General features: G+C 33.8%; 1 protein-coding gene across 1 annotated transcript; it reads right to left on the bottom strand.

Moving 5' to 3' along the window:
- Positions 1-2,030: 2,030 nt before the first annotated feature.
- Positions 2,031-5,097, bottom strand: LOC107921015 (valine--tRNA ligase, chloroplastic/mitochondrial 2). The gene is made up of 7 exons (XM_041086379.1): positions 5,091-5,097; positions 4,782-4,981; positions 4,322-4,426; positions 4,120-4,221; positions 3,605-3,726; positions 3,389-3,443; positions 2,031-2,360 (listed from the first exon to the last, which is right to left on the bottom strand). Exons 1-5 carry the CDS (start codon positions 5,095-5,097, stop codon positions 3,658-3,660), a joined length of 483 nt encoding a protein of 160 aa, XP_040942313.1. The 3' UTR covers positions 2,031-2,360; positions 3,389-3,443; positions 3,605-3,657.
- Positions 5,098-15,012: the final 9,915 nt, after the last annotated feature.

Genomic DNA, 15,012 nt, shown 5'->3' with positions numbered 1-15,012 from the left:
CGATATTAGATAAGGCAATATCATTGGAATGAACCAAAGGTTGTTGTTCAAATTTATCGATAATGGAACAAACGACAGATCAAAGTGTCGAGCACCATTTGGAAGTTCTTCTTTGGGGACGATACAGATCGTCCTAACTTCGAAATATGACTTCGCTTTTAAATTTTGTTTGATTTTAATTTTATTTTCCATTTTTCTATTGTTAGTTATATTTTAGGATTAGATTTTTAATTTGATGTTAGAATTAGAAGAAAAGAAGTTTCCAAGAGCAACGGAGGAGCTAGATGGTAGTTGGGGCAAGTATGGACAACCGGAGGCTTTTGACCAGTCACATAGCAATCCTATGCCACAGCACAACCACTTTGAACCAAAAAATACAGAATCTTTTTTTCGTGTCACGCCATGCATTCTCTATGGCGTGGCACACCCTTGATGGAAGCAAGAACAAGGGAAAAACTAGTTTTGTATCGTACCACGCCTACCCTATGGCACGACATACTGGTCATTTCTGGAAACTTTCCATCAGTGTTTTGGCGCAATCTTCAAATATATTCTCCAAGTTTGCACGAAAATCAAACTCTAGATGACCTCTATATATTGTCCTTAGCAACAGCTGTGTAACACCTTATACTCGGTCTGGTCACCGAACCCAAGTTATAAGGTACTACAGTTGATAAACGTTACTATCATACAAGGATTCGGCATTAATAACCAACAAATATATTAAACAACATTAACACATGTAAGAAGCGATTTACAATCAAAATAAGGCATCAACTAAGCATACGAGACCTTAAAACCAACTTGGTAACAACTCAGGACTAAACTAAAACATTTACAAAAATTCAGGTAAAAATGTAAACAAGGGTCACACGGCCGTGTTTCCAGGCCATGTGACGAGGCTGAGACCATGTGGTCCTAAGACATGGTCGTGTTGCCTAACTGTGTGATAAACTGATACCATGTAATCCTGGGTTACATGGTCGTGTCGCCAAGCCGTGTCGCCAAGCTGTGTAACAGACTAATTCCATGTGAATGAACCTGCACCAAAATCTATTAGACCACATGGTCATGTCATACAACTGTGTGTGACAAACGGTCATGTGGCAAATTATGTCACAAGCCATGTGCACCTAAACACACCTTCTAACCCAAGCAATCACACCTGTAATCCCTTAAGCCACAAGTCATGCCATACCAACCATTTAACCTATTTAAAATACATTAAAAACCTGCCAAAATACCCATATAACATACAACCTAAGTGTCTAACTAAGATGTCATCATTTGCACCACAATTCATACATAAGACATTAACCATTCAAGCATAAACAACTTAGCATTTCATATCCATTACAAGCAAGAACTATACTTCATTTTCTCATGACTTAAATATTATCAAATAAGGTACTCCATATGACCTAAACCATACATGCATATTTATACACATAGTTATTCAAAATGGCATAAGCTTAACCAAAGCACTTATACACATATACAATACCATAATCGACTACAGCAAAATAGACTTTTAGTGGCCTTTTTTAGGCCTTTAGCGGCGCTTTTAAGCACCACTAAAAATATTAAAGGCGCTTTCACAAGCGCTGCAAAAACTGCCGCTAAATTTAGCGGCATTTATGTGAAAAACGCCGCTAAAGATCATGACATTTAGCGGCTCTTTAGTCAAAAACGCCGCTAAAGATCATGACCTTTAGCGACACTTTTGTCACAAACGCCGCTAAAGAACATGACCTTTAGCGGCGTTTTTATCACAAACGCAGCTAAAGAACAAACCTTTAGCGGTGCTTCTCGCAAAAACGCCGCTAAAAACATAACCTTTAAAAAAATTTATTTTAATCAAATACTATTTATTTTTATGGTAAATATTATATTTTATTTTATTTTTAAATTTGAACTTTAAATATACTTTTTAAAGATAAATAAAAAAAATATTATTTAAATTAAATTTTCTATGAAAATTTTAACTTTAAAACTAAATATAAAAATTAATGAATTTAGTTTTAGAATTTAAAATAATAAATTAATAACACAATTAATAACACAACCTGAAACAATATCGACAAATAAAATCCACAGAACTACATAATTCTGCTCCAAATGCTAATTAATCTTTAAAAGGCCGAAAAAAAGAACTAGTTGCAAGATCAAACAACCACAGGCATACCACTGTAGGCCACCATGTTTTCCCAAGGACTTTGAGCCATATTAAATCTCCCAGTGACACTTCCCCTTCAAATCGCACGACCGTGGATTCCTCTCCTTCATTGTTATCATGAATTCTGATACCAGCACCACTTTTATCTTCTGTTGGTAGTCTTTTTTTGTGACTCAGACACAATCTAGTTTCAAAAGCCAGTATGTTTGAAGACATATACATGAACACACCAGGATCAAAAAGAAACATCAGCCTTAAAATAGATATCCCAAATCCAATAGTATAGTATATTTTAACAGATCGTCTAATGGGATTTTATTAAAAACAATAAATAAAGAGTAGAAACACATTTAATTACTAATTGCATTTGTGGATGAGCCCCAGAAGTCCATAAATGAGACATTATCAATTTCAGACAAATGATGCACTCTCAACCGATCAGTTGATCATAAACTTGAAAGAACATGCTTCAATACAATTTGCATGAATATTAATAAGGAAATTATACGGATTAACTAGACAAAATATAAGATTCTTTAAAAGAAAAAAAGTATGTATATCACAACAAAAATAGCTTCCCAGTAATTCAAACCCCAAGAAAACTTAATTCCTTCAGAACAAAATAGTTGAGAAAAAAATTAATATCCCAACCACTCCCAAAACTACCAAACTGTAATAGACAAATAGAAAATTAGTGAAGGCCCTAACATCATAGATTACAGCAAAGAGACTGACTGAGTTTGGTGTTACAAGTGAAGTGGACACCAACTCAGTTGGGGGAAAGACAGATAAAACAAACTTACAAGAGAAAATTAGTACAACAATAAGATCAAATAAGAAATTTAATCTTTAATTTTAACTAAAAGTCACTCCTAGTTTTCACATGCAGTTTTAAAACCATTTTCACTTTAATTTCTCTTTCATTAATAATAATTAGTTTTTTCAAAGAAGAAAAGAACATTAGTTGAGTAATTTTTATATTCTTTTATTTTTTCACCCACATGATGAGCGTGTATTGACATAGCATATAGTAAACAATTACAACCCAGAAACTATCTTGCCCCTGACCACAAATACTTCTTCAAACGTGAAAAAGATCATATACAACAAAAACTTAAAGAGTTAACAAAAGGAATTATTATTAATACGGTAATTTAAAAATCCTGGAGAATAAAAGAACATCATAACAATGGGAAATAAGAATATCAGAACCTGCACAAAGGGCACGGAAATTTTCTGCAGTCTTGGGAGCAATATCAGGAAAGAGCTGAAGAATCAAAGAAAACTGATAAATATAAGCAAAAGCATAATCTCCAATATACACATATATAAACCCAATGCATAGTAATTCAAAACAAGAGTACATGGGCAAAGGACAATACAAAAATGTAAAATTTTGTTGACTTGCTTCCGTAGCTAAAACCATACCTCAAAAACCATTATTTCAGCAGGATCACCATCTATTGACACATCCATATAAACTAGGGGATTCTTCTTCTTTGCCATCTTTGTTCACCAGATTCAAAACTCAAGCCAGCATAACCAACAATCTAATCAAATAACAGGCAGCTAAAATCAGCAGATTAAAATTAATATTAGCTAACAAAGAAGAAAAACCTAACACTACTTCATTATTGAAATGAATATTGTCTAAATCTAGCTTGGATAAGAGAGCCAAAACCTCCTTCTCTTCCTGCATCAAGAGGATACAACCTATCAACATTGATTTGCGGACACGCTAAGAATACAGATACTTAAGACATTAGCATTGTTCATTAAGCCATTCCTTTTTATGCCAGACTTTACAACAGCCTGTGGTAGTATAGTTACAAGTATATATTATGCATCGAAAGATGGCACAATCAAGAAAAGAAACAAAACGGTGCCATTCATTTTTCTTTATAATTAATAAGACAATCCCTAAAGAAACAAACTACACTTACAGATATATACTGAATGACTTCTTCACTACCAACAATAGAAGCAGTTATGCGCTTTGCTGGCTCAACAGAATACTCAGCTATAGCATTTCGGATAGCTCGAGTCTAGCACATAAATTATCAGAGGTTAATGATTCCCTTACCTTGGGTTGAAGAGTATTTGGTGGCAAATGTAGAGGAAAAAATAAGAGTTCTATAAACTCACCAGAACTTGTAAATTTTCAAATCTTTTTACCAAATCAGTACTCCTGGGCAGAGAAGTTTGTGGCCAGAAAGATATTATAAGAGCTTCTCTCCGATTGGGAAGTGCCTGAAGATAAATAAAATAAAAGAAAAATCCACAGTTACATCTACAGAAAACCTTAGGGGATGCCTAAAACAATAAAAGAAAAGAAAAAATATCATTTCTTGTATGAAGCACTATTCATGAATGCTGTAATGTGAACCTAAAATTCACTTAAGTACATGTGCATGTGCAAAGTCAGGTGTGCACATTAAATCTAGACTTGATAAGGTGCTCATAAACGGAAATTGTGTTCCAGCAGATTTTATCCAAACTTAATATTAACATGAATTATCAGATTCAAGAATATGGTAAACTAAATGAGTTTAAATTATAAAAATTATATTAACAAAAAACGTGGTAAACACTACAAAGCCCACACCTGCCACAGTTCCTCAGTTACGAATTTCATGAATGGATGTAATAATTTCAGTATATTCTCGAAAACGTAGAGTAGAACTGTCTGAGCTACTAAAGCAACTGAATCATCTCCAGAGTGGTAAATGCGAGCTTTACTGGCTTCAATATACCCATGCAAAAAACAAAAACATAAATCCCAAGCATGGGTTGCAGATATAAAGACTGTACATATAACACAAAAATAACTACAACTAATCAGAGTAAAAATTATACCAGTAGTTTTTTTGCAAAAAACATACAACCATGACAGGTATTTCATGTATGTGTCAACAGCACATACTGATCCAACTAACAATAGAATTCTAGTAATGATAATTTTAATACCCAATTTTAGCCCGGACTCACAAAAAAAACCCCCAAAGTAATATCATTTGGCCCGATCGGAATTGCCCATTACTTGAAAAGGTTGAAGGTCCATCTACAAGCTTACGGAAACATAATCTTCAGGGATATGCAATCTTAGATATGATATGTAATCTTAGATATAATATATAATCTTAGATATGATATGCAATCTTAGAAGATATGATTTTGTAATCTTAGAGATTTAATTTGTAGATACCCTTTAATCTCAGCTGTTGATGTAATTGATTTGTACCGTTGGATTTGGGGAGGCTCAACTATAAATAGAGGTCTCTCCCTTCATTGTAAGAAAAAAAGAGAGGAGGAATAAAAAAGAGAACGATTGGCAGTTTTTTAAAGGTGGCTTACTATTTTTTTCTTTCGATTATTTTTTTACTGATTTACGATTTTAAAAAAAGGGAGAAGGTGATACCACTGCGAATTTTATTTATTTATTTTATTTAGCCCCTCCGCCTTTTAATATTTTTGTAATTAAGTTTTTTTTTATTTTTTTTAATTTACCCTTTTATTTATTTTTATTTCAATTTGGTCTAATTTGAACGGCGTCGTTTAGAGGAGAAGGGAAAATTGCCCTTCCAGCCCCTCTATGTAATTCGAGCGTTCAATTAAGTCCTCCAGACTTTATTTATTTGCGATTTTACCCCGGATCTTTACTGGCGATCCAATTTAGTCCATTTTCATATTTTCTTTAAAAATTAATATTTTTGATAATGCAATTGTATTCTTATAATTTTTATTTTATAATTCTCATATGCAATTATTATTATTTTTATATGTATATTTAAGCATGTATTTATGTTTTTTTATACTAAAATTTCCGCATCCTTATATTTTATATACACATGTTTAATTTATTTAATTAATTTTAATATTATATTAATTGTTTAAAACTTATGTATTTTTTTATGTGTACATGTATTTTTTTTATTCGCTTATTAATTTATGTTTGCATATTTTTATTATTATCTTGCTTATTTATTTGATATTTTGCACGTCATTATTTTATTTATTTGTTTGTTTATTCATATTATTTCTATGAAATTGTTGTATTTATTATTGATATTTGTTTAAGGGGCATTCATTCACATATTCAACATAACATTACTCTATCTCTTATTTAATTTTAAAATAAAACGCTTCAAAATAGAGGTAATACTCGTATTTAGGATTTCTCAAGGAAATTGAGCCCTAACGTATTGGGTTCCGATTTTTTTGAAAATCTAACAATCAAGGATTTCTCTTTAATCAAAAAATAAGAACTCATTATTAGGAATTCAACACGTTGTGTCCTAACGTATTGGATGTGACACATTGATTTCTCGAAATGAATATTTTTAAAAAAATAATAAAGGAAATATTCCGAGTTTGGGATTTTAGAGGAATTGTGCCCTAACGTATTGGGCCGCGATTTCTTAAATCTTGAATAAATGGATATTCTTTTACATTTTTTATTGCACTAGTATTTTGCCCTAATTCATTTTTGGGGAAAATTAGAATGTCGTGCCCTAACGTATTGGGTGTGGTATTTTATTTCTCTGAAATGATAAGGGTCTTAATACGTAACGTTTTAAGTTTTTGCTAAGGATTACGATTTTCAAATTTTTGACATTAAGACATTAATTAATTAACTAGGTACCAATTTTTGGGCGTAATGAGGGTGCTAATCCTTCCTCATACGTAATCGACTCCCGGACCCGTTTTTCTAAAATTTGTAGACCAAAGTCATTTTTAGGTGACCCAATCACACCTTAATAAAAGATTGGTGGCGACTCCCAATTTTCATTTTTTAAAGTGGACAACCTAAAATTTTTGTTTTTTTCAAAAAAATGATTTCGACAGTTTGGCGACTCCACTGGGGAACTTAAGAGAGTCGAGCCACAAAGTTGATTAATTCTTGTCTTATAGTCGAGAAAATATTTTTTATAAAAAAACTCATGACATCCTTCATTATCTTATTGTTTGCATTATACATTCCATGAGTTGAATAATTTTACCCTTTTAAGTGGGAGTAAGAAACTAGTCCTTCGTGAGGTTTTCACCTCCGTGCAAGGTAGTGGACCGCTTCCGGGATACATCCGTACTTATGTCTTCGTGAGATTTTCATCTCCGTACAGCCATAGGGAAATGTATTCCCCTGAACTGAACTCGGTCCATATGATCCTATAATGGGTGAGGATCGAGGAATTTGCTGGTTCAGGTACTCTTGCCCTAGAAGTCGAACTTCATATAGTGAACCTTAGGAATCCACCTTAAGCAGAACTATACTGAACCCTAGTAGATATCCGATTAGGTGTTTTACTATTTCTTGATTATATTTTATGATACTGACTTTGTGTTTTATTTTGATTGCATGACATGACATTTCATTTCATCATAAAAAAGGAGGTGTTAATTCATGTTCAATTGCTAAATAGAGAGCTTGTCATAAGGAAATGGGTTTCTTGATAAAGTGGATGACAATATGGTTGTCCGAATATGACCCAAGAAAACGTGATAAGAGAAGGATGATAATTTAATGGAGGACTACACGACTATGGCTCCGTTGCCCAAGGATTCAAGATGACAAAAATTATTTGAGAGCTGTTGAACCTTCTTAAAGAGAAGCCAACGAGCATCACGAGGATGAGTGAGCAACAAGTTACGGCCCGGATTGAGCAAAAAGGAGATAGAAGAGACGTTTTTTGAAGAGTTCGTGAGATTTATCTTAACGTTCGAATGAAGAAGAGGATTGAATATCTCCGCCTATGAAGGCAAGGCCTTATAAATATCCACTTTATGTAAAGAGATTTGTTTTCTAGTAAAGTTCTCTAAATGGAATTGAATCAGAATCAACGTCTCTTTATGCATTTATTTCATGCATTCGCATTACATAATATCATAACATTAAAGTCCACTAAAAGAGCCTAATCGATTAAAATCATTCCTCAGTTAATCTGGAAACCAACCAACTTACCAACACCCTTACGGTATCCAAGCAAAGATTAGAGAAATGGAACAAAGGTTGGAAAAATTAGAGCGAATGCAGATACAGATACAGGAGCAATTGACCAAATTTCAGCAGGAAATGAGAGGTCAGATGCTAGAATTACAGAGAACTATGATGAGCCAATTTAACCGATTGCTAGCTGGAAAGTTAGAAGAAATGAAAAGACCGGTGGTCCACCTTGGGGTTGATAATGAGGATCTTGCTTATTCTCTAGGTGGTACTCCGATAAATGTCCAGGTCCAGCTAGATGAGCGTCCACAAGGGGTATTCTTTACTATCAGCTCCCGACAATATCAGACTGGAACATCGACATCAGTGAATCGCCTGACGGGCCCAGAATCCAATTTGAGGATCAATTTAGCTAATCCTGTTGCTTTTGACAATCCAGCAGAAATAAAACAGGCAAAGGTAGAGCACCCAGATACCATGAAAGCCTCAAGGAAGAAGGGGAATAAGAGGAATAATGAAGGTAGAGATAACAAGGGCCACTCAAAACCAATTACTGTGGGTCGGTCACAGACAGAAACCACCAACCATCAGAGCCCTTTAAAGCAAGAATCTTACACGAAGGTAAATGCAGAAAGGCCTCAATTCACGCCTATACCGATATCATATAGCAAGCTATATCAAAGCCTATTTAATGCACATGTGGTGTCCCCTTTCTACCAGAAACCAATGTTGCCTCCATTTCCTAAATGGTATAACGCAAATGCTCAATGTGAATACCATGCAGGGATTGCGGGGCACTCGATAGAAAATTACACCGCATTCAAAAAGATAGTTGAAAGATTTATTGGCATTGTCAAATTTAATGAGGCTACCAGCGCAGAAAATCTGCTACCCAATCACATTGATAATGGGATGAATACGACATATGAAGAAGAGTTCGAGAGCGTTCATGTCAATGTCGTATATGAAGACACACTTAAAAAAGGAGCTTGTTAGATATCCACCCTTATAAACTTGGAAGCGTCTAAGTAATTGGATTGCGGAAGAAATCTTTGTAGTCTTTAGAGCTTATTTAGAGTAATGTTCAGAACATTCTTGTTATTTTTAGCCTAAAAATGATAGGAATTCATTTGTGAAATAGGCTCATGTCTGAAGATCATTATTCTAATAAAATACATCTTTGCATTTATTTTTGAGCCAACATTCTTTCATTCTTTGCGAGTAATTATTATGTCATTCTTTTGGATTTTCTTCCACATCATTCTTTCATTCATAATTATATTGTACAAATAATTATTCGTAAATTCACACATTCTTTTGTATATTCTTTTGCGCTTACTATGGGTCTCCAGATATCAATGACATGAGTGACACTGCTACTGACTCAGAATCTCCTTCTGAGCGAGACATCTGTTTAGAGGGATCTCATAACTTTGAAGATTACATAGATCATAGCTTATTTCTAGATCTGTTAAGGATGGTAGAACAAGTTGAGAAACGGATCTTACCCTACAAAGAATCATTGGGATACTTGACTTCTCCATATGTGGGGCATAAAGGTCATTTGGTCAATCTAGCCAAAAGAGTCTAACGATCATTGATTCATTTTTGTGGTCGTCAATTACTTTACTAAATGGGTGGAAGTTGCTTCATATGTCAATGTCACAAAGTCGACAGTTAGCAAATTCGTGAAGAATCAGTATGGAAAGCCAAAAGGATCATATCTGACAATGTACTAAACAACAGCACAATATCAAAAGTTTGCAGTCTGTTCATGATTAATGTCATATCGCCAAAAAGGAGATTACAAAAAAAATAAACAAAAAAAAACAAAATCTACTAGGGCAATGTCTTTCTCTTGGGTCCATTGCGGTTTTGCCTATTGAAGACAAGATTCTTTCTCTCTGAGTTTTTTGGATCCAATACCGATTAAGGAAGAATGTTCAAAGTTATCCGTCATGATCAAATGCGCCAAAAGTAAATGATGCAAGCTCACAAAAAAAGGTTCGTCCTAAAGAATTCCTTGAGAGGGACCTGGTATTGAAGAAGATCATTCCCATACAAAAAGAACTTCATCCCAAGCTAGAAAGGACCTTATGTGGAAGGCCTTATCCGAAAAAGCATCGACTTTGATCAGAAGGGATAACAAGGACATGCCTAATCCTACGAGTTCAGATTCAATAAAAAAATATATTTCAAAAAAAAAGAGAGGCCAAGGTAAAAATCTGCAAAGGACGCCTTGAGACCAAGGGGGATTTGAGTTGAAAACCCGAAAAGGGCGGCTCAAATATTGATCAAAATGGAGCATGAGGTGATCAGAGCAACTCGAATCTTAATCAGATTGGGGCATGTGGTGATCTAGTTATATCTGAATCAACAGGAAAGAGTAGGCAACATCTTGAGGCATTGGCAGAGTACTATGGATCTCCTAAACACATGTCAAACTCAGAAGGATCTTCAAAAAGTTTGTATAGAGAAGTTCAAGCTGCGATATTTGGGGCACCCAATTTTCATACTATTGAATTTGTTATTCTTGGAATACTTCATTCTTTTCAAAGATACACATTCCCAATCAATTTCTTTGTTATCTTTTTTTTACTATAATTTATTCTTATCTCTTGTTATGACCTTTTCGTAAGCATGTTGCATTGGAATAATGATCAATGGACTAATAAAACTTTCACAAGAGAAGTTTTGCATATTACTCTAGAAGTTTCTAAATAATACAGGAGCCTGAAACATGACTATTATTTAGAACGCACTAGGTTTAAAGGTTGGAAATCTGAAAAGGAAGAGTCTAAACTAGGACTTTCACTTTGGATTTTGTTGTCAAAAACATTGGTTGAACAAAATAATAAGATGTGTTGATGACAAAGCCTAAATCAACAAGCAAGTAATGATCACCAGGCAATAGAAAGAGGTTGCCTCGGGAAGAGAGCCTTCATTTGCACATGAGCCTTTGGTACGACACCCTAGGAATGGTGTAAGAGACTAGAAAGATTTAAATTCTGTATCCTTGAATTGTGATAGGAGAGGATTGAAGAAAAGCTATATACTCTTGGGTTACAGTGGGAGAACGATGGTATGAATTTTTGTGCCCCAATGGATTAAACTTGGAGGTTCACAGTGGGGGGCAACCTGGCTAAATGTTTCTTCAGAAAAGCCAGTCAAGCAAGAAGGCGTTGTAGCACGTCAGTCACAAAGCTTTAATAAACTTCGAGTAATGACAACCTAAGCGGGATCATTCTCGGGAAAATAAAATTTTGCATTCATGCAAACACCATTCACACATGTCTAGTTAGGAGCATTTGATGCATTTTGATCATGTCATCCTAATCATTAGGCATAATTAGGTTCATTATACAGGTCATGTTCCCCAAAGAATAGATCAGTGAAAATAGTAGATATTGCCTTCCTGCATCGACAGCGAAGCAGATCGAAAACAAAGCCTTGTCTTCCTCGGTTATAGTGGAACAGGTTAAGGATAGCAGATCTTACCTTCCTGCATTGACAGCGACGCAGATCGAAGATGGCGGATTTTACCTCCCTGTGGTTACAGTGGAGTACATTGAAGCCAGTAATTCTACTTCCCTGGACAACAGTGGAATAAATTGAAGATTTCAGGTCTTATCTCCTTAAACAGTAGTGGAGCAGATCGAATATGGCGGATTTTACCTCCCTGTGGTTACAGTGGAGTACATTGAAGCCAGTAATTCTACTTCCCTGGACAACAGTGGAATAGGTTGAAAATTTCAGGTCTTATCTCCCTAAGCAGTAGTGGAGCAGATCGAAGATGGCGGATTTTACCTCCCTGTGGTTACAGTGGAGTACATTGAAGCCAGTAATTCTACTTCCCTGGATAACAGTGGAACAGATTGAAGATTTCAGATCTTATCTCCCTAAGCAGTAGTGGAGCAGATCGAAGATGACGGATTTTACCTCCCTGTGGTTACAGTGGAGTATATTGAAGCCATTAATTCTACTTCCCTAGACAACAGTGGAATAGATTGAAGATTTCAGATCTTATCTCCCTAAGCAGTAGTGGAGCCGATCGAAGATGGCGGATTTTACATCCCTGTGGTTACAGTGGAGTACATTGAAGCCAGTAATCATATCTCCCTGGTCAGCAGTGGAATAGGTTGAAGATTGTAAGTCCTATCTCATTGATATTGCAGTGGAGTAGATTGAAACACCAATTCTTATACATTTGAAGATGCAGTAGGATGGAATGTGGCTGCTTGAAGAAGAAGAAGAGCACTAAGATCCAGCGTGACTGAGCAAATTGGCAATTTCTAAAGTCTTTGCTCCGTTCCTGTTACACGACAACGAGCAAAGAGGGGCAGCTGTAATACCCAATTTTAGCACGGGCTCACAAAAAAAAACCCCAAAGTAATATAATTTGGCCCGATCGGAATTGCCTATTACTTGAAAAGGTTGAAGGTCCATCTACAAGCTTATGAAACATAATCTTCAGGGATATGCAATCTTAGATATGATATGCAATCTTAGATATAATATATAATCTTAGATATGATATGTAATCCTAGATATGATATGTAATCCTAGATATGATATGTAATCTTAGATATAATATATAATCTTAGATATGATATGCAATCTTAGAATATATGATTTTGTAATCTTAGAGATTTAATTTGTAGATACCCTTTAATCTCAGCCGTTGATGTGATTGATTTGTACCGTTAGATTTGGGGAGGCTCAACTATAAATAGAGACCTCTCCCTTCATTGTAAGAAAAAAAAAGAGAACGATTGACAGTTTTTTAAAGGTGGCTTACTATTTTTTTCTTTCGATTATTTTTTACTTATTTACGATTTTAAAAAAAGGGAGAAGGTGATACCACTGCGAATTTTATTTATTTATTTTATTTAGCCCCTCCGCCTTTTAATGTTTTTGTAATTAAATTTTTTTTTAATTTACCCTTTTATTTATTTTTATTTCAATTTGGTCTAATTTGAACGGCGTCGTTTAGAGGAGAAGGGAAAATTACCCTTCCAGCCCCTCTATGTAATTCGAGCGTTCAATTAAGTCCTCCAGACTTTATTTATTTGCGATTTTACCCCGGATCTTTACTGGCGATCCAATTTAGTCCATTTTCATATTTTCTTTAAAAATCAATATTTTTGATAATGCAATTGTATTCTTATAATTTTTATTTTATAATTCTCATATGCAATTATTATTTTTTTATATGTATATTTAAGCATGTATTTATGTTTTTTTATACTAAAATTTTCGCATCCTTATATTTTATATACACATGTTTAATTTATTTAATTAATTTTAATATTATATTAATTGTTTAAAACTTATGTATTTTTTTATGTGTACAGGTATATTTTTTTATTCGCTTATTAATTTATGTTTGCATATTTTTATTATTATCTTGCCTATTTATTTGATATTTTGCACGTCATTATTTTATTTATTTATTTGTTTATTCATATTATTTATATGAAATTGTTGTATTTATTATTGATATTTGTTTAAAGGGCATTCATTCACATATTCAACATAACATTACCCTATCTCTTATTTAATTTTAAAATAAAACGCTTCAAAATAGAGGTAATACTCGTATTTAGGATTTCTCAAGGAAATTGAGCCCTAACGTATTGGGTTCCGATTTTTTTGAAAATCTAACAATCAAGGATTTCTCTTTAATCAAAAAATAAGAACTCATTATTGGGAATTCAACACGTTGTGTCCTAACGTATTGGATGTGACGCATTAATTTCTCGAAATGAATATTTTTAAAAAAAATAATAAAGAAAATATTCCGAGTTTGGGATTTTAGAGGAATTGTGTCCTAACGTATTGGGCCGCGATTTCTTAAATCTTGAATAAATGGATATTTTTTTACATTTTTTATTGCACTAGTATTTTTCCCTAATTCATTTTTGAAGAAAATTAGAATGCCGTGCCCTAACGTATTGGGTGTGGTATTTTATTTCTCTGAAATAATAAGGGTCATAATACGTAATGTTTTAAGTTTTTGCTAAGGATTACGATTTTCAAATTTTCGACATTAAGACATTAATTAATTAACTAGGTACCAATTTTTGGGCGTAATGAGGGTGCTAATCCTTCCTTATACGTAACCGACTCCCGGACCCGTTTTTTTAAAATTTGTAGACCAAAGTCATTTTTAGGTGACCCAATCACACCTTAATAAAAGATTGGTGGCGACTCCCAATTTTCATTTTTTAAAGTCGACAACCTAAAATTTTTGTTTTGTTCAAAAAAAATAGCTTCGACAATAACAATAAAATAACACACACTATCCACCAAATGAATTTTATAACTTTAACCTTAAAAAAAAGGGCATTATGTGCTATATAACAACAGCATAAACTTCATTACTTTTCAGCTTTCATGATCTGTAAATGGCATAAAATCCAGACCTTAATGGCATAAAACAATTATATCAGTAACTTTCATTTACAAAAAAATTAAGTTACAGCCTATGCAATAATAATAGATTTCTTTTTCTTCTGAGAGTAATAACAATAGTTACAAATGCAAGCATAACTCAGATTAATACTGTTGATAGTACAATCAATAAACACAGTGAATACTCTACCTATCCAATAATTAATAATATATATGTGCCATCGAAACAGTATAAGTTCCTTTGCAATGCCATCGAAAGAAGCTAAACATATGTCACAATAGCAACCAGTAGAAAATAACAAATCAACAAGACAAATGCTTAGAAATACAATGTAACACTAAATTTTGGACAAACCAAAGCAGGAATTGAGTTGAAAACATAACATGGAACACAGATCAAAAGATGTTATGTAATTGCAGATCCAAATAGCAAATAAAAGATAGGAAACTACATTAAAGGAAACAGCTTTTTAAAGTGACC

Source organism: Gossypium hirsutum, chromosome D01 (assembly GCF_007990345.1).
Source record: "Gossypium hirsutum isolate 1008001.06 chromosome D01, Gossypium_hirsutum_v2.1, whole genome shotgun sequence".
NCBI classification, from domain to species: Eukaryota; Viridiplantae; Streptophyta; class Magnoliopsida; order Malvales; family Malvaceae; genus Gossypium; species Gossypium hirsutum.
The sequence above is the reverse complement of the archived record's forward strand: the minus strand, read 5'-3'. Positions and strand labels throughout refer to the sequence as shown.

Excerpts from the sequence above, each read along its gene's own strand:
- LOC107921015 (XM_041086379.1), bottom strand. Across the intron at positions 4,427-4,781 it reads TAACTGAGGAACTGTGGCAG|GCACTTCCCAATCGGAGAGA; the intron begins GTGTGGGCTTTG and ends ATTTATCTTCAG. Across the intron at positions 3,727-4,119 it reads AAGTCATTCAGTATATATCT|ATTGTTGGTTATGCTGGCTT; the intron begins GTAAGTGTAGTT and ends TTATTTGATTAG.